The sequence below is a fragment of the Glycine soja genome, chromosome 18 (assembly GCF_004193775.1).
Source record: "Glycine soja cultivar W05 chromosome 18, ASM419377v2, whole genome shotgun sequence".
NCBI classification, from domain to species: Eukaryota; Viridiplantae; Streptophyta; class Magnoliopsida; order Fabales; family Fabaceae; genus Glycine; species Glycine soja.
The window spans coordinates 46,717,271-46,737,954 of record NC_041019.1 but is presented as its reverse complement, the minus strand read 5'-3'; the positions used below and the strand labels follow the sequence as shown (position 1 = coordinate 46,737,954).

At 34.4% G+C, this 20,684-nt stretch overlaps 1 protein-coding gene and 1 pseudogene across 2 annotated transcripts; one reads left to right on the top strand and one right to left on the bottom strand.

Moving 5' to 3' along the window:
* Positions 1-5,632: 5,632 nt before the first annotated feature.
* LOC114397331 lies at positions 5,633-11,098 on the top strand (annotated as a pseudogene).
* A 3,405-nt stretch (positions 11,099-14,503) lies between these two features.
* Positions 14,504-20,369, bottom strand: LOC114395942 (acetyl-coenzyme A carboxylase carboxyl transferase subunit alpha, chloroplastic-like). 2 transcript variants are annotated; one of them, XM_028357812.1, is made up of 12 exons: positions 20,243-20,369; positions 19,293-19,648; positions 19,074-19,148; positions 18,302-18,409; positions 18,013-18,173; positions 17,819-17,933; positions 17,580-17,734; positions 16,849-16,900; positions 16,699-16,767; positions 16,357-16,434; positions 15,232-16,267; positions 14,504-14,936 (listed from the first exon to the last, which is right to left on the bottom strand). In XM_028357812.1, the coding sequence occupies exons 2-11, from the start codon at positions 19,608-19,610 to the stop codon at positions 15,269-15,271; spliced, it is 2,130 nt and encodes a 709-aa protein (XP_028213613.1). In that variant the 5' UTR covers positions 19,611-19,648; positions 20,243-20,369; the 3' UTR covers positions 14,504-14,936; positions 15,232-15,268. The 2 variants fall into 2 exon arrangements, with proteins under 2 accessions (XP_028213613.1, XP_028213612.1); XM_028357811.1 differs by having other exon boundaries at positions 20,011-20,357.
* Between the last annotated feature and the right edge of the window lie 315 nt (positions 20,370-20,684).

The following is a 20,684-nucleotide window of genomic DNA, read 5'->3' as shown; positions in this document are numbered from 1 at the left end:
CTATTTCTAGTTTGGACTAATTTGGATTTTCTTGTTCATTTGGAAATAATAAAGTTAGTCTCTACCAAAATTCAGATATGGTTGGTTCTGGTTCTTTAATTGATAATCTTTACATGCTTGATGTTGTTAGTTCCTATAATGAAATACTGCAAATAAGTTCACATGGTACAAAATGAAAATTGAATGAGAATTCAACCACCTTATGGCATAAGCATTTAGGTCATATCTCTAAACAAAGAATTCAGAGACTTGTGTTGGATGAAATTCTTGACCATTTGGATTTATCAGACTTTGAGGTCTGTATTGAATGCATATATGGAAAATGAGCAAACATAAGGAAATTAGGTGTCGAAAGAGCTAAAGACGTCTTAGAACTAGTGCATACAAATATTTGTGGTCCTTTTCCTACAACTTCTTGGAATGGACAACGATATTTCATTACGTTCATAGATGACTACTCTAGATACCGTTACCTATATTTGATACATGAGAAATCCTAATCCCTAGACGTTTTTAAGACTTTCAAGGCTGAGGTTGAACTTCAACTTGGAAAGAAAATTAAGGCTGTCAAATTTGACCGTGGTGGTGAGTACTATGGCAGATATGATGGATCAGGAGAACAACGTCTAGGACCTTTTGCGCTTTTCCTCAAAGAGTGTGGAATTCTTCCGCAATACATTATGTCTGGCAAACCTAGCATGAATGGTGTAGTAGAACGAAGAAACCAAACTCTTAAGGATATGGTGAGAAGTATGATTAGTCATTCCTCTTTCCCAGAGTCACTTTGGGGAGAAGTCTTAAAGACCGTAGTTTACATCCATAATAGGGTGCCAAGTAAAATAGTTAATAAAACCCCTTATGAACTTTGGACTGGTAAAAGGTCAAGCATTAAACATTTGCATATTTGGGGTTGTCCAGTTAAGGCACTGCCTTATAGGCCATATGAAAAAAACTGAACTCAAGAACAATTAGCTGTTATTTTGTTGGCTATGTTGAACGCTCTCAGGGCTATAAATTTTACAATCCCACCTTAAGAGCCTTTTTCGAGACGGAAAATGCAAGATTTCTTGAGGAAGTTGCGTTTGGGAAGAAAGAGAACATAAGGACTGTTGTCTTTGAGGAAGAACCTATTATTTACAGTGATTAGATCCTCGTACCTATTACTGTTCAAGACACAACTCCAGCAATAGAAGACAATGTTCAAACTATTGACATTGTTCCAGAACAAGACAACAATGAGATTCTCCCTCAAATACCTTTAGAGCAACCTCAACAACCTCAAGAAGTGCCATTAAGGAGATCCTTTAGAGAGAGGAGAAGTGCAATCTCAAATGATTATATTATATTTCTCCAAGAACATGAGGATGGTGTTGGTTTAACAGAGGATTATCCAATCAACTTCTGTCAAACTATGTGCAGTTCTAACTCTCAAAAATGGATTGACTCCATGAAAGATGAGATGAAGTCTATGAATGAAAATGAATTTTGGGATCTAGTCGAATTGCATGAAGGTGTGAAACCTATTGGTTGTAAATAGATATTTAAAACCAAGAAGGATTCAAAGGGTAATATAGAGAGATATAAGGCTCATTTAGTTGCTAAAAACTTTACTCAGAAGGAAGGCATTGACTTAAAAGAAACCTTTTCTCCAATATCTTCAAAGGATTCTTTTAGAACTATAATGGCACTGGTAGCTCATTTTGACTTAGAGCTACATCAGATGGATGTTAAGACTGCGTTTCTAAATGGTGACATTGAATAAACGATTTATATGGTGCAACCAGAAAACTTTGTGTTAGGTGACTCAAAGTTCATGGTGTGTAAACTAAAAAAATCCATCTATGGTCTCAAACAGGCTTCCCGTCAATGGTATTACAAGTTCCATCAAGTCATTAACCTCATATGGTTTCAAGGCAAATGTAGTTGATGATTGTGTATATCATAAGTTTAGTGGGAGTAAATACATATTCTTGGTATTATGTGTCGATGATATACTGCTTGCTAGCAGAGATATAGGCTTCTTACAGGAGACCAAGAGATTTCTAATGAAAAATTTCAAAATGAAAGATCTTGGGGAAACTTCTTTTGTGTTAGGTATTAAGATACTACGAGATCGCTCTCAAGGTATCCTAAGGTTGTCACAAGAGAGCTATATCGATAAAGTACTGGATAGATTCGACATGAAAGATAGTAAACCAGGAGATACCCCAATAATGACCTTGAAAGAACAGAGATGCAGAAGATCCCCTATGCGTCAACAATAGGAAGTTTGATGTATGCTCAAGTTTGTACTCGTCTCGACATAGCATTTGTTGTAGGAGTTCTGGGCAGATACTTGAGTGATCTTGGATTGCAGCATTGGAAGGCAGTGAAATGTGTAATGTGTTACTTGAAGAGAACAAAAGGCTACATGCTCACTTATAAGAAGTCTGACAATTTGGAGATCATCGGTACTCAGACTCTGATTTTGCTGGATGTCAAGACAACAAACGCTCCACTTCTGGATACATATATATGTTGGCTAGAGGAGTTATCTCTTCGAAGTCTGCTAAACAGACTCTTGTAGCTTCTTCAACCATGGTTGTGGAGTTCATTGCTTGTTTTGAGTCATCTAATCACGGGATATGGCTACGAAACTTTGTCACTAGTTTGCGTGTGGTTGATGGCATTGAAAGACCATTGAAAATTTATAGTGACAATAACTCTGCAGTTCTTTACTCCAACAACAATAGGAGTACAAACAAGTCAAAATTCATTGACATCAAGTTTCTGATTGTGAAGGAAAGAGTTTAGAATAGGTAAATTTGCATAGAACATATAGGGACTGATTCCATGCTAACTGACCCACTTACTAAAGGTTTGGTACCTAGAGTTTTTCATGAGCATATTGCTCATATGGCTGTAGTTCCTAATAGTACCTTAATTTAGTGGGAGTCTCATTTATGTTTTATATCTTATGTTTTCCAGATATTTGTGTTATTTGGATTTTTTGTAGAAATAAAGTTGATGTTTATCATTTTATTTTGAGTTCGTTTTGTGTGCAATATTTGTATTGCATTTTGGATTGATCTCTATAAAGAATAAAGTTTGGACTAGTTGGAAATAGACATGATTAAGATCACATTGTATGTAATTTCTATGTCGCTTATCCATATTTGATCTATGTCATCGAGTATGAGTAACAGTGGTGATCATTGTGGCTTAGTTAAGCTAAATTGTGATGAAAACTACAGTGGTTTCCTGTTGCTATATGAGATAGACCAGATTGTATAAAAGGAGTCTAAAAGTAAATAACATACGGTTGCGTGCCTAAAGAATTTTGTGATATAAATGTCTAAGGTTAATATGAAGCCCAAGTGGAAGATTGTTAGGAATTTTATAATTCCTAATTAATTAATATGGGCTACATATTATATTATAACATTTATATTAGTTATTTACATTTAAATGGGTTCAATATAAAGTGATCTATTTAAGTTAACCTATTAGACTGCCAGAAAATTGATATGGGCTTAATGAGTGAAAATCAGTTTGGCCCATTAGGGGATAATGAGAACCTTAATAGGTTTAAAACCTAATGCATGGTTATGATCCCCAATATACCAAATCAATAAACAATTTCTTCTGTCCCCATCTGAAGAGAAAATGAAGGTCCCATAAGGAAGAAGGTGATTTGATTGAGGAAGGTCATTAAACCAATTGTTTGTGACCACTATCAGATTCCGTTGCATGTTGATCAAGCTCTCTATGGATCCAGGTATTCCTTAAAACCTCTTGATAATCTGATGTAATGTGTTTTTGTGCTCATTTGGTATTTTATAAGGTTTATTGAAAAAAAATAACCAATAAGTGTCACAACATAGTTAAACAACTCATACATATTTTTCTCATGTTATAGTTTCAAATAATACTTAAATGATTTACTCTTAAATGACTCACACTTAAATGATTCACTGATAAGAAATTGTTTTTTTTAACCATAAGTAATAACATATAGATCTCTTCTAATGATAAAAAAAACTTAACAATGATATCATAAAATAAGAAGGGTAAATAATCATTTTTGTCTATGAATGTGTAGAGTGCTAACAAATTTGTCCCTGAAAAATGAAAATTCAAATTTTAATCTACGAAAGTAAGTGCAACAAATCCATCCATCTGCTAACTTCCGTCCATTACCGTTAATGAAAGACCTTATGTTGCACAATCATGGATAAATTTGTTAGTGCTTTACACATTTAGGAACGAAAATGGTTATTTATCCAAAATATAATTTAATCTTTATTTTACCCAATTTCTTAATAGTTGCAAGTATAACATTAAAATAAACACTTAAAAAATAGGAAAACAAACATAAGTTAAAACAAACATAATAATAAGCATAATATTGATTAATAAGCACAATTTGTTTGTTACTCTAAAATTTATATTGTGACAACATTAGGTAGTGACAAAGTTGGGTCTTATTTTTTTTTTGTAAGAATTAAATTAATGACTATGTATTTTTGTTTAAATCTCATATTTTGGGTAATGTACTATCACATTAAAAATTTCAGAGCAATAGATAAATTATATTTATTAATTAATATTATGCTTATTATTATGTTTTTCTAACTTATGTTTGTTTTCCTATTTTTTTAAGTACTTATTATTATAATGTTATGCTTGTAACGATTAAAAAAGGGGGAAGATGAATGTTAAATTATATTTAGGATAAATAGTCGTTTTCGTCCCTAAATGTGTAGAGCATGGAAAAAATTATCCATGAATATGTCACATAAGCTCTTTCATTAACGATAATAGACGCAAGTTAAACTGATGAATGAATTTGTCGCACTTTTTTTCCACTTTTAGGGACTAAAATTTGAATTTTCATCTTTTGAAAATGAATTTGTCCGTGATATACACATTTAAGGATGAAAAACTTGTCAAATAATTAGCGTTGAAGATGTTCTTAACCAGATGGATGTGTAACGTAAAATTCCTAAATGAACGATGATGTTTTCCCTAAAAGAAATTTTTGTCGTAATTACTTATTGAGTACTATGATTTACTCCTTTGGTTCCACTTTATGTAACATTTTAGTTTAAAAAAAAAAGAAAAGCGTTCCAAATCAGTTGTCGTATTACAAACCAATGAAACATTAATTTTTGTTTTCATAGAATTCTCTTGTAAGAGTAATTGTTAAGGTTAATTCATTAGATAGATAAAAAGTATATTAGAAAGTTAGATAGTAATAGTATTTTTTCAATGAAATTTAAGATATGCATTTCTTAATATTTATATTAAAATCTTAAACAATTTATGACACTCACATTCACGTATTATATTTAACTAATTGAGTTAAACTGCCTTAATATTTGATTTGCTCAGTTTCATCCTAGTAAATAGTTCAATTTGCCCCTTAATTTTTAAACAATAAATGATATAATTTTTTATTGATAGGACTTAAAGATGATGTCAAAAAATTTATAATAAGTTACACCTTTACTGAACCAACCGAACAACTCCTTGACCATTATTTGAGTTTACAATAAAACGAAAACAACCAAATTGGATCAATTTAAAAAAAAATTGGACCAAATTAAATAATTTTAGAAACTAATGAACCAAATTAAATCACTTATTAATAATGGGACAAACCCTTGGGCCCCACAACCCTAAAGCCCAAACCCTCATAACCCCTTTCCTAATCCACTACTTCAATTGCACCATCTTCTACCCCCTCCACCTCCTCCTTGCTCCTTCAAAGAAAATCGCCTCGGGCTTCCCTTCCCTCAGTAGCCCTATTGGACTTCACTTTCAACATCCTCAACTCTACCTCCAGGCCCGCTGGCTCTTTCACTACAACAATTGCTATGATGACTCAGGCTTTTTTTGGCTTTGGTTTTTGTGTGGGCCGATGGGGTTTGTTCTGACTCAAGGGCAAAGGGAAGGGCTACGTGGTGCCGCACGAAGGGTTGTTCGAGCTTGTGGCGTGTCCGAACTACTTTGGGGAGATTGTCTAGTGGCTTGGTTGGGCCGTCATGACTTTGTCATGGGTCGGGCTAGGCTTTTTTGTCTACACTTTTGTGAAAAGTGTTGCTAGGTGCACCCAGCATTATTGCTGGTGCACCCAACATTCTTGATAAATGCCAAAATTGTCCTTGCTTAGTTTTCCACTTTCGGATCAGCTTGATCCGTAAGTTGATCCGAATCAACTTGATCCGTAAGAGACTTCCGGATCAACTTACGGATCAAGCTGATCCGGAAGTCTCTTCCGGATCAGCTTGATCCGTAAGAGGAAAAAAAAATTATAATATACTTTTAAATACAACATATTTATTTATAATATAACTAAATCTATTTTTAATTTTATTAAATATACTATATTTATAAATATTGATTTATTATAAATAATTAATTTTTTAATATATTTTTTTAGAATAAATTTGTTTAGAAGATGATATTAAAATACTTACTCAGTCCCATTATAATTATTGTTTAAGGTTATTTTATACATATTAATAAAAATCAATAAATACATAAAAGATAATATTATAAAGAATTAATCATATCATTATTAATATTTATAAAGAATATAAAAAAATAATTAGTATTATATAAAAAATCAAAATACTAACTACTTTACAATACATTTTTTTACATGATCATTAGTATAAGTGGGAAAATTGTAATTATAAGAGAATTTAAAAATATTAGTACGTTATATACAATCTTAGATAACGAATGATGTCCATTTTTTGGTTAATTATTTTTTTTACACCCTTTTCAACTTCTTTATTTCAATTATATTTAAAGTTATAACACGCGTGTATATAGACACAAATGGAATACACAAATAATGAAAATAAATAAAACTAACATTAGTAATGAAAATAAATAAAACCAACAATACTCATGAAATGAGTTCATGTACAATATCTGTATATACAAGGAATATCAATGTAAAATATGTATATAAACTAAGCCTGATCAGTGCGCCACCTACGTCTACACCTAATGTATACTAGATGGTCCTGTGTGACACTCCTGGCCAATCTGAGGCATTCTTCGATCACCTCATGTGTCGATGAGCCAGGCGTGAGCACCCCTAGACTCAGATGGCGCTCCAACCGCTCAACAATATCATCACAAACTTCCTGTTACATACAAAACAAACTAATTACACAAATTATTATGCAAATATTGAGGTAAATGATGTAAATTATTAGTATTACTTAGCATTACATGTCTGGGCTCCTCCGTAGATGTCGACGATGCTCCTGGCTCCGGCACGTGAGGGATATCCGTCTGCGGGGCCTGAGGGACAACTCGGGGCTGCGGGGCGTGACCATGAGGTAGAGGATCCACTGCGTGGCCTGGTGTCATGAAAGGATGGGAGATGCGAAAGAACCAGTCGATGTAGTCACTGGAACACGCCCCTGGCACCACGCACACCTCACCTGCAGGTACGATATGATCCTCGTAGTGCATCCACCTGTCATGTATATCATCATACAAGACCCATGAATCGACAGGAGGAGCAGGAATGGTCTGCGTGTAACCAAACTGTCGCACGACCCTCTCCGGTCGGTAATACACAGCAACAGGCCCCCAACGCAAGAGACCGGAGTAGCATGATCTGACGTGGAAGTCTCGGACCTCCCGATGCTCCCCATATGGGATCCAAAAGACATCCGGAATCCGGAGTCGGTCCAGGCGCTCCCTATACGACAGCGTGCAAATGCTATTCACGGTCTTCTTCGTCGCAATCCACCTGCACGCACGCGGAGAAGCCTCGTCGTAGTCCTGATCAGCGGTGGACTCCGCAACTGAGGGAAAGTGCTCGTAAATCCAGCACTACAGATGTAACATTCAAATTATAAACATTAATAATGAAAGTGTAACAAAATTTAAAGTTGAACATTGTTTAGCCTGAATGAATGAAAAACATATTTGTTACCTGCAGCAGTGTGATGTAACCGCCAAGCTGTCGACTGTGGCTCAGGGATGCATCGTTCAGCTGGTCGTACATATGAACCAAAGCAGCCACTCCCCAAGCGTACCTATTTGTCATACTGAGGTCCCGAAGGGCCTCCAAGTAGACAACATGGACATTGGTTGCACTCTTGTTAGCAAACAGAGTGCAACCCAGCAGGTGAAGAAGATATGCACGAGCCGCAGCTGTCCAATGACCTGCCTGGCATCGGCGCTGATATACATCACGTACCTATTGTAGGCGTACGTACGGTCCGCGACACTGGACTGTCTCAACCCTAGCAGACTCTGGAGACACCATCAGCAAGTCCACCAGCATCTGAACCGCATCATCCACGTGCAAGGGCTCAAATGCGTGAAAGTCGCCTATAATGGGAAGATGGAGAAGAGAGGAGATGTCGTCCAATGTGATGGTGAGTTCACCCACTGGGAGATGGAAACTAGACGTCTCCCGATGCCACCGCTCCACAAACGCGGACAAAAGTCCCCGATCGCCGGTGTCTACCGAACACGCGATCAGAGGACTTAGTCCTGTACCAGCGATGAGTCCCTCAATGGTAGGGACAGGCCTGCCTAAACTATGGACCTTCCTCCCATGCGAGGATAACTTCAATTCAGGACGCTCCTGAATTGAAGTATAAAAGGAACACAAAATTCGTTAAAATTATCATTTAAAGGAAAACTAATAGTATAATTTACAAGTAACTAAAAATAAATAGTATAAATACCTCTCCCGTCCATACGCTGCAAGCAACGTGATCCGCATACGCTGTCAGCACAGATGGGTCACTCGGACCACCCGGAAATCCCTGAGGCTGATCCTCAACCGCCTCTACGCCTGTGTCCGCAGGAATGTCCTCCACAGCAGCTGGTGCCTCCATCGGGTCATCCTGAACGTCTGGGTCAGGGATGACTGGCTCATCGACGTGATCCGCAGTCACTGCGACTCGCGGCCTCCGTGCGGATGCAGTAGGTCGTCGACGCTGTGGAGCATCATCGGAATCATCATGATCTCCTTTGCCCACACCTCTGCGAGTGACCTGACCTAAGGCACGACCTAATCCTCTGGTCCTAACCATGATTTGCAAATGAGTACCGCAAAATCAGTCACTCATTTCATTTTCTCAAATTTCAACTAGGACCATTCCTTGTTATACTGCTTGTGACAATTCCATCTAAGAACAATATATATTAATATATAGAACAATATTGATGTTCAGTCTGAAATAGAAATAAGAACAACTAGTAAAAGTTGCAATCATTATAGGATTTGGATTAATTGTTCTCCTAACCCTCATAAAACTTTCTCTCTAAATGTTTTCTATATACACTAATTGATTGTCCTTATAGCATTCTATCTAGAAATAATCCACATTGACCAATATGTTTTTGTTGACCAATTCTATAAAAAGCTAATAATGCTAGTCCTAAATATTTTGTGAACGTTGAAATTGAAGTTAGTAGTGTGACCACCGGATAATGATTCATGAAGGAATGATGTGTGTGGATAAACGAAATAGAATCAAACCAGGATTGATGTGTTTGAAGTGTGTGGATAAACAAAAATTAGGAATTAATGCTAAGATAGTGTTTGATGTGTGTGGATAAACGAAATAGAATCAAAATATACCATTTCTCAACACAATATTGTGTTTTGTTCTATTTTTATAATTCACCATTGGTTATGTTCCATTTTGTAACTTCTGTTCTAATATATTTACCAAATGCTACCTAAGAGTATAACACTTACCAAAAATATATGATTGGATTCCTAGGATTCCTAGGAATTAGCATTTAGGACTGTGGAAGGTGTTGGTGGGGGTGGCATCTTTGTGCCCGTGCTTACTCTAGTTGTGATTTTTATCTTTGTAATAATGAGACTAGTTTTACTAGCAATATTTGGTTTGGAATATTTGGATAATTTCATACAAGCACTACCTATCTCTTGGAGTTTTTTAAATGAAGTAATTCATGCTAATCATTCAACGCCAATGGGTATTGATGATGTATTTTTTTTTTTTTAGGGTGGATCACATCAGTCCGAAAGTAGCATCACATGTGGATCCACTAGGATTTTTCTAACACGTTGTAATTATAGTACCTCTGGTACTCTTTTATTAATATATATATATATATATATATATATATATATATATATATATATATATATATATCTTACTTTGCTGATAAAAAAAAATGCTAATCAATATATTTAGAAAAGTTTATCTAAATAGACCCATAAATGTAACCACTGATGTGTGTTTTATTTTATTCATCATATAAGGGGGAGCATCCTAACTAATATGTATGTCTACCAAAAAGTTCAACAATATTGAAACAAGAAAAAACAAAATAATTAAAGTTCATTTAAAAGTAATTAAAATGAAACTGGTACTTTTACGGATCAAGTGATCCGTAAATTGTTTTTTAGTATTTACGGATCACCTGATCCGTAAACACTAAAAAACAGTTTACGGATCAGGTGATCCGTAAACAGCCCAGCAACTTCCCAATGGCGGTTTTCGCCATCGACGACAACAATGGAGGAAGAAGAAGCAACGCGAAGGAGAAACGTAACTCCAGGAAGAAGCTAAGTGTCCATGATGAAGCAAAAACGCGGAGAAGAACCACACCCACCGTTCTACGCAGAAACGCGAAGAAGATGCCAAGAAGCAGAAACGCCAAGAGTAGTGAAGAAGATGGAATCGCGGCGGCGCACAAGAAGAAGATTGAAGAAGCAGAGAATGAAGAAGATTGAAGAAGCAGATGAATGAAGAAGATTGAAGAAGAAGAAGCAGAACTCTGAGGAAGAAGAAGAAGTTGAAACGCGAAGCGGGAGAGAGAGAGAGGCGAGAAACTGCTGTTTTTTTAAAAAAATTACTGAAGGGCATAAATGACTTTTCCCATTAATTGCTGGGTGCACCAGCAAAACTGCTGGGTGCACCTAGCAACACTCTTTTGTGAACTTATTTCCCAGGGCCCGGGTCAACTGGAGGTGGTATTTGGAGAAGTTTGGGGAGGATTATCTTAAGGAAAGTAAAGTTGTTATTCCTTACTTGTATTGAATTTTTTGTTATGATTTTCTCTTATTGGATTATAATTGGGAATGTGGGAAGAGATCAAGGTGAAAATGATGATGATCATGCAATGCAACTCAACTTGCTTAATGTGAGGTCAAGATGTTTTCTATTTTTTCTTAAATATATTTTTAATCTTTAATAAATATCTAATTTTTGTATTTATTCTCTAATAAATTTTTATTTTGCGCTGAATTTCTAATTAAATAATACTTATTTTTTATCCTTGATATTTTGTTTTACTACCTGATAAATTAGAAAATTTTGTATTTGCTTCCTAATAAATGAACAAATTTTGTTTTAGTCTGTATTAACAGCAAATGAAAAATATTTATCATGAAAAAAACATAAAATTTATTAATATATTAGGAATTAAAAATAAGTGTTAAGATAAAATTATTGTTTTATTAGAAACTCATCGTAAAATAAAAATTTATTAGACAACAAATACAAAATTAGATATTTATTATGGATAAAAAATATATTTAAGTTTTTTTTTTTCGTTTTATATTGATCTGTGTTGCTTATAGCTGAGTATTTCATGACATGCTTCAAATGGCAAAAGATGGATTAAAAAAAACTCTTGCAGTTGTTTTTCATTCAAATTGAGAAATGCTATTCTCATCAAGGTTTTGTGGGTTTGGTTAAGGTTGAAATCCACGTTAGGGAAAAGCGTTCACGAAAGTTAAAGCAATGTGAGGGTTCCTGCACTTAATTGGTTCGCAAATACATCCAAATTAAAGCTGTTATTATGAAAATCAACTTCAATTATACTCCAATCTTGGGTGGCAGTGGGGAGAGGAGGGAAAATCAACTTCAATTTTACTATGAATACGAAACAAAATCAACTTCATTTTACTGTGAATATGAAACAACACATTCTTACTGGGAAAAAAAATCATATTTTTTTTAAAACGTTGTTTTAAAGAAGTCACCATGACTTTTAGGGTATTCAAACACTCGTAGGTTTTAGCGGTAACCCCAAAGATTTTTACGGTCTCCATTTATTGAGGTCTCCATTTATTGATTGAATTTTTAGTGGTATCTAGAAATGTGATCAAAATGTAATTATGAAGGAAATTTAAAACCTTAATTTTCTTCTTGATATAATTGACAATGATTATTTAAATGAAATAACGATTTTAATTGGATAATAACATATATACGTACTTTAGGTCTAAGTTATACCCTTCTTCAAAATACTCCGCTTTTGTGTATCTTTAACATACGTGAAGATAGTGTAAGATACTGTATTAGGCAATAAATTAAAGTACAATTAATTTGTTTCTGACAAAGATAAATTAAATGTTTGATATTTTTATCAATGGGACGTATCAATAATTTAAGGATTGGTATTTCATTGATTGTATGATGAGAAGGTCCCTATCATAGTATGTTATTTGTGTTATATGCAAATCTGACAGTTTGGATTAATCATCATGATGCCTTTACTACTGCAATTTGTAGTGTAGTCTGTAATATTTTTGAAAAAATGTTTTCAATCCTTATCTATGATCTATCTCTTTGTGAAACTAAAATTAGTAGCAGAAAAAAGATCATATTTGACTATTAAGTTACTCTTCAATATTTTGAGGACAAACATGTAATTCAAGCTAAATATCAAAGGACTCCAAATAGCACACGCTTCCATATCAATTTATATTGCATGATACATGCACATTTTGCACCACCTTCCTCTCAAATTAAACTCTATCAGTTGCCTATGAAAAATACTACATGCTTCATACTGAAATGTTGTGGTGCTGTGAATTGAGAGAAAGAAATACAGAGAACATCAAGAGAACAGAAGCAACCGGCAAAGTCTGATGGCTATGGGACGTATCCTTACAATTACAAAGAGCAAGAATAAAAAAGCTTTATAAGAAAATATTGTAATTTTAGTTATGGGTAGGTGCTAGGAAGTGGGAATTGGGAGATGGGACTAACAAATCACAAGGACATGTTTTTTTTTTTAAAAAAAGGAGACATTGATATTTTTGTGAATTCAATGGTGTCATTTAATAATGTTCATTTGTTATTATTGTTTATAACTTTGAGATTTGGATATAATTATTTCATATTATTGATATAAAATATTTTTTTACTTTACCGATTACTCTATCTATAAGATTTAAATTTAAAACTTAAAAGATCAAATTCAATTTCACTTGAACCAATTCACTTATGGGTGATTTACAATTTCGCTGGTTTATAAACATACTTGATATAGCCATAAAATATAGTGATATAGATGAGATATCAGTTTTTTTTTTATTTGGTCATAGGTGAATCACTTGATATGCTTTTTTATGGTAGAAACCACCTAAAGAAAGATGTAATATTTTTAGAAATTGCAGTTAACTATTAAAAAACTTAAAAGTAATTTGTTGAAGTAGTCGTCCATTTGAAACATTTGAACAGAAAACCAAACACTGTTTAAATATTATTATTCATCTTTCAGCCTTTTGAAAGAAGGAACAAGTTTTCTAAACTTGACATTTTGTTGGCGTTTGACAAATTAATTACTAATTGAAACATTTTATACATCTTTCCTAATCATTTATGTCACAAAATTCTCAACTTTAAAATTTGCTTTAATCGGGGCAAGGGGAATAAAGTATTTGCTTGATTACATCACGTATTAACATTCCCAATCTATTTACCAGAATATATAGCAACTATGATGTGATAAGTGTGTTTAATAGTTGTGTATTTAATTTAAACTTTCGATAAGAAAGAGTTTAACCTTTAACGTATATTTACTTAAAAAAACTAGTTATTAATTTCATGTTAATAAATCCGTGCAGTAAAAAAACTATTAATAAATCTGTATTAACAAAAATTCAAAAATATTACAAGAGCTTAAATACGTTTATATTCCAATATATACCACTTTTTTAGTTTTCATCCTGATAATTTTTTTTGAAATGCTCCTTGTAAAATACCTATTTTTGGTTTTGATTTTACTATTTTTTTATCCTTGTAATATATTCATTTTCAGTTTTAGTTCCTATAATATTTTATTCATTTTGAATTAATCCTTTTAAAAATATTTAATAGGAATTAAAAGTAAATAATCTATACATTAAAAGGAAAAAAAACATAGTACCAATAACAACAATATCAAAGTTTTATCCCACTTGTGAGATCGGTTACATAATCACACAACACCTTTTGTACAGTTAAAAAAAACACATTTTACAAGAACCAAAAATTTTTTTTCAAGAACTATTTTCAAAAGATATTTTATACGGACCAAAATAAAAAATATATATATATTTAAACCAATTATAAATAGTTAGCTGTCATCATGAATTTGTTATAACTGCAGGTGGATAAAAGTCCACACCAACTACAATATTTAAGCAAATAAACAAGCAGGGCAACATTGTCACCCCCTTCCCTCCGAAACCAAAAAGTAAGACTAATCATTCTTGCAAATAACATTACAGTACCAAGCGTCATATTACTCGGTTCCTCAAACTCAACAATTTATACAATGTTCATCTAAGTCTATTTAGGGAAAAATTGAACATTTTAAATGATTAAAAAAGACCAAAATGAACATGAAAAGAAAAGAAAACATAAAAAATCATTCAAAATATAACTGCAACATTTTGACTCAAACAAAGACAACATGGTTTTCAATTTTATTCCCCCTTCTGGTCCTCTATTTGAAGATTACAGAAAAAAATATTAGTCACCATTAACACGGTATCTCCTTAAAATTACCAAAACTTGTCCCTAAGAAGTATGGCCATAATTCTAGATGATGTACAACCAGCTGATATGGTAATGTATCAAGATCACTCACACTGGTGCAGTTTTCACTATTCCATTCATTAACTTGTTGCAGCCAGCACCATATGAGCAGCATTTCTGCAGTTTGTTGATAAGGGATAAATTTTCAATTCAAATGAAGTATAAAGAAAATATACACATAAATCCAACCTCATTAATTCCCTGATATGATTTTTAATTCAAAATCACATGAGATCACCTTAGAAGTTAAAAATATCCTTTATTTTTGCATGGCAAGATGTAGGTTTCAACTTAGGACCAACAAGTACAACTTTTAATGGCAAAACACAACAAATAAAAATGCTCCATAGAACACTTTAACGATTCAGAAAACACACTGACAGAATATTTTGTGTAGTTTAGATGAACTCACATTAAGAAATGGTGCAGTTTGCACCAACTTTCACCCTCTACTGGTCATCGGTGAGACTGTCTCTAGCTGGATCTTCATGTGTCAAACTTCCATCATTAGACACCAGATTTTCAAACAGATCTTTTAAGCCAGACGAGTCAACGGCCTCCACTAGGCTCGGCTTAATTAGTTGCACCAAAGCACCAATTCTATTCTTTGGTTCTGAATCAGGCGTCTCTCCAGCCTTAGGAACCTCCAATTTCAATTGCAGTATCTTGCTCTTAATATCATCCGACGAGTTTACCAAACTTTCAATTTGATTTTCTATTACCTCTTTTACTTCTTTTACTTCTTTTACTTCTTTGATAAACTCAATGATTTTCTTCTTCAACTCGTCATCCAAATCACTTGCTGAGGATGCACCAACACCTTTAATTTCAGCCTTTAATGCTTCAAATGTCTCCCTTATTTTTGGATCACTCAAGGCATCATCAATTTTTTTCTTCAACTCTTGCTTAAATGTGACAGCCTCATTGTCCTTCTTTCCATCTGACAGAAGCTTTACTTTACATAATTCGCTCAGATAGTTAAGCTTATTCTGCAGCCTACCATAATTGGGAGCTGCACGCAATTGCTGTTCAAACTCCACCCTTAGCTTTTCTATCTTACCCTCCAGCAATGGATCAACAATTTGATTATCTGCATTTGCTTTCGAAACTTCCTCCCTTAGTTTCAACAAACTGTCTGTCAAGCCCGTGGCTTTAACTGCCTCAGAGTATTCTAGATCGACCTCCCTTGCCAGTTGCTTTAGCATCTCATCCAGATCTAGTTTTGGAGGAACAGGAGAAGATTCCTTAGCTTCCAAAACCTGTTGCTTCAGTTTCTCAACCTCAACTTCTAGTTCAGCATCAGGAATCTTAGCAATAGATAGATCCCTCTTCTTCATGTTGGCTTTTCTCTTAGGATCTATAGGAATACCTTCCTGGAACCCACCAATCTTTCTGAACTTAAGCATGCGATGTTTTAACAGTTCTTCTGTGTTCATCTTCGTGAGCTCCTACATAATGGACAAGAGAAAGTTCCGAAGTTAACACATGCGTTAACATATTTGTTTTCAGTAGAACACTTGCTGCCTGCAAAACTTACATCCATGGTTTCTTTGATAGCCTTTTTTATCTGTTGAGAGGTCCACTCTGGATCTGCATGTGCACCACCAAGTGGCTCCTATTTAAAATACAAAATGAAATTCTATTTAGGTTCTATTCCCAAGAGAATATTGTTATCAATCTGTAATTTCAAATGTTTATATTATACAAGAAAGGATAAAATTAGAACAAATCCAAACCAGGAGTTAAAGGTTTGACAAATTTCCCTGAACACTGAAATACTTATGACCTATATACTCATATTTAAACCAATAAGATGATAAATTCCATTTATGTGAATAAGATTTAAGAGAAAAAAACATAATTAATAGTAGCTTCTTACAGGTATAACACCATCTGCAATTTGTAATTTGCACAGTTCAGTGGCTGTAATCTTCAATTTCTCAGCAGCCTGTAAAGGATAATAAAAAAGAAAATAGTTAAACTAAAATATTATGAATCGAAAGAGTCAAAGTACTGGCATCGTATATACCTTTGGAGAAGCTTTAGCTGTCTTCCACAAGATTGCTGCACATGCCTCTGGACTAAATCATGTAATAAATAAAGGTCAAACCAGCAGAACAAACAACAAGACTTTTCAATTAGTAAAATTATCAATAATAATGCAAGTAGTCAACCATATCACTCAGTCACTTTCTCTCTCTCTCTCTCTCTCTCACACACACACATACACACACATATATAATATATATGAGAAAGTATCAAATAAGAGCTCATTGTAAGAAATGAAGAAAACTACAAATATAGACCATTAGATCGTATTTTTAATTGGTGTCAAAGTTTGTGTTGCTTTTTTAATTGGTCCTGTTGTGCACAACACACTGACCAATATTGTCACTCATAGCCTCTATTTCTCACACTGCCCAACATTGTCCGTCACACTCTCAGACTCAGCAACATACCTTTATAAGGCTTTAGGTGTGGCAGGAAAAACAATTTCATGAAAGAATTCAATTTCATGTGGCACACAAATAATAACTTTAAGCCTTTGATATATATTGTAATTGGGGCTTATCCCTTTTTTCTTAATAAGAAACCAGGTTTCTATGATTCTATTACCTTGAACCTTCGGCTATAGATAATTGCAAGAAACTCTACAACATTCATCCAACATGCACGGGGGAGGGGGGAAAAGGCATATAATTGAAATAATTATTACAATGCTATAAAATTTGCAAATAGTGGAGTAAAAAATTAAATCACCTGGCAACATAAAAAACAGCATTTTCAAGCATGAGTAATTTATTAGCACATCCAATGGCTAGGGCGCCACCTGAACCACCTTCTCCAATAACTATAGATATAACTGGCACCTTCAGACCAAACATGGATCTCAAATTGTGAGCAATCGCTTCACCCTGCAAGCATGAAAATCAACAAATGGGTTAGCCTTGTAACAGAAGAAAGCCCAAGAATCTTAGAGAGCCTAACTAGCTACATACCTGTCCTAGTTCCTCTGATTTAAGGTCAGCATATGCCCCAGGCGTGTCAATGAAAGTAACTATGGGGAACCCATGATGATCTGCATATTCCATCAAGCGAAGGGCCTTCCTGTAACTGTTTGAATTGGAAATTTACATCAAAGTCAAATGCAGATAAAATCAATGTTAATTAGAGTTTCTATCCTTCAACATACCCATGAGGAGTTGGCATCCCAAAGTTACGCTGAATATTTTCTTTAGTATTTCTACCCTTTTGGTGACCAATGAACATGTAGCTTCTACCATCTATAGTCCCTAGACCAGTAACAATAGCAGGATCATCGTAACCTGCCCGATCACCATGGAGTTCAACAAACTGAAACACGAGGAAACATGAAAATTCGGTTAAAGTGGTTCAATAACAAAAAAGCAACTAGAATATGTATTAAGAAAATGAAATAACTAGAATATTAAAGTAAAAACCAAAAATAATACTTAGAAGACCTTCTCAGTTATGTTAAACACATGATCAAGGAAAGTTGGCCTGTTAGGGTGCCGTGCGATGTTGACCCGCTGAATAGGAGTCAGATGCGTATACAGATCCTTTAAAGCCTGAAATAATAATGCGAGCAGTGAAAGGATGAGACTTTTACCAATTTTACTGTTAAAACTATAGGGACTGGGAAGAAAAGTTAAAATAACACAAAAAAGTATATATCTGAATTTTGAATAATGTAACACTGAATAATTTTATTACAAAACAATAAACTTTACCCCTACTTACTGATAATACAGGTAAAGAACAAGTGTAGCACAAGCCTAAGTCAATAAAACTCATCATTCTAACACAATATAACAATTAACAACACACTAATATTCTTTAACACAAGATACCCTAGTAGTTACTTAAATGTAAAGAAAAGTATCATCTGGCAAACGAGAAGCAAAAGAAAACATAAATAAATAAATAACCCTTTGCGGAAACAGTTGAATCTGCATTTCAGAGACAAAGATATACTATAAGCTACTAAGAAGTCACAGGGCATTTGTCGCAAATGGATAGCCAACATGAATGACAGTCAGGCTTAACTAATTTGCTTAAGACACAACTAACCCAGTGTGGGCTAAAAATATGCTATATATTCAATCTTGCAAACAACAAGCAGAGAGAAGCATGATGGCAATTTTCTCATGAAAACTCTTATCATCGTCAGTTTGCTCATTCAAGTAATCCACTTTTCTTAAGAACAAAACTTATTTGTTATAACAGTCAAACCTGGTGGTACTTGGTCTCCAATGAGAGAATCTGATCACTGAAGTCCAGTCCAGTTTCGTTCGCCATCTTCTGTACCTGTTTCCAATCATAAATACCACTTATGTTAGCTTATTAGCAATAAGCACAACCTCCACGAATCAGGCAAATACAACATATTCATTCTCGCTCAAGCAAACAAAGCACACAGCAACACAACACACAGATTAAGTTAGAAGTTACATCAATGATCTTCTTTTGCAGATCAACAAGAGGCCTTTCAAAATCCAAAGTGACAGGCTTTGGCTTCTCCTTGAGTGGCTTGAACAAGGAAAGGTGGCTCAGCACCCCACCTTTCACATTGGGATCAGGGTTAGCAGGCCAAGGATATTCATGCTTCTTCACCTTCCTCAGCCTGGCAGCAACTGTAAAGTCCCTCCTCTTCAAAACCAACTTTCCCTTCCCCATGGTTCTCAAAGGAACACCATTGAAACCGCTGGTTGAACTCCTCAGAAGATCCGAAGCAGAAGCACCAGAAAGAGATGCAGAAGAAGCAGCCATGTTTCCCCTTCCAACTCAATCCCCCAAATCAGCAAAATCTAAAAACAGAACCAAAATCACAAGAGACCCAGAATAAGATCAACATTCAATAAGGAAACAAAGAGACAAAATCAACAAGACCCAGAAAGGGAACTCGAAAAAAGAGTGAAAAAAGACAAAAACTTTATCTGGATCCAAAAGAAAAAAAAAATCTCGTCATGAACCCATTTAAGCTACTCAACTAATCTCCATTTTCACAAAATCCAAGCAACATTGAGCAAGAGTTTCAAATTCTCACTATCAAAAGATACCATAAACCATTCATTCAGTTCAGAACTCATTAAACAAGCTCCTGAAATTGAGGAGAGTAAACTCCGTTATCTAGGAGCAAAAGGGGAGGAAAGTTTTCAAGGAAAATTACCAGGAAGAAGTTGAAGATCCAGAGTGAGAGATAGGAGTAAATGCAATGTTCTACGGTAAGAGAACAAGAGAAAGTGATATAATCAAGGGTGTGTGTTTGAGTGAAAGAGCTTAGTGAAGATCGTCGATGAAAGAGAAAAAAGAGTAGTTGTTGTTGTTGCTTGGGGAGCCTAGTGAAGGAGAAGGCAAAGGAAACAGGGTTTTGTTATTAGAAGAAGGAAAAAGAGTCAAACCCCATAGTGATGGAGGCGATACTTCTTATGCTATCCTTATGGGCTACTTCGAGTGTGTCACAATTACGAGGCATTCCGGTTGAAGTTAGCGAGACTTCATTCTTTCTGCACACAATATGTAACAAAACAAAACATGTTACACTAGAACGGTTGGGTCGGCACATATATAATTAAATTTTAGGATTTATTTACTGTATGCAATGTGGTAGAAAGATTTTAAGATGTGATTGAATTAAAAATGTTAAAAGATAAGAGGAAGTTGAGTTAAAAGATAATAGAATATTATATTTGGTTTTTTCTTTCCCTTCTATCCAATCATCATTTTTATTGTTGTGATTATCATCATTGTTATCATTAGTAATATTATTATTGTTTGTCATAGTATCATCATTACTAGTTACTTTCATTACCACCTTGTTGTTACCATAATCACAATCAATAT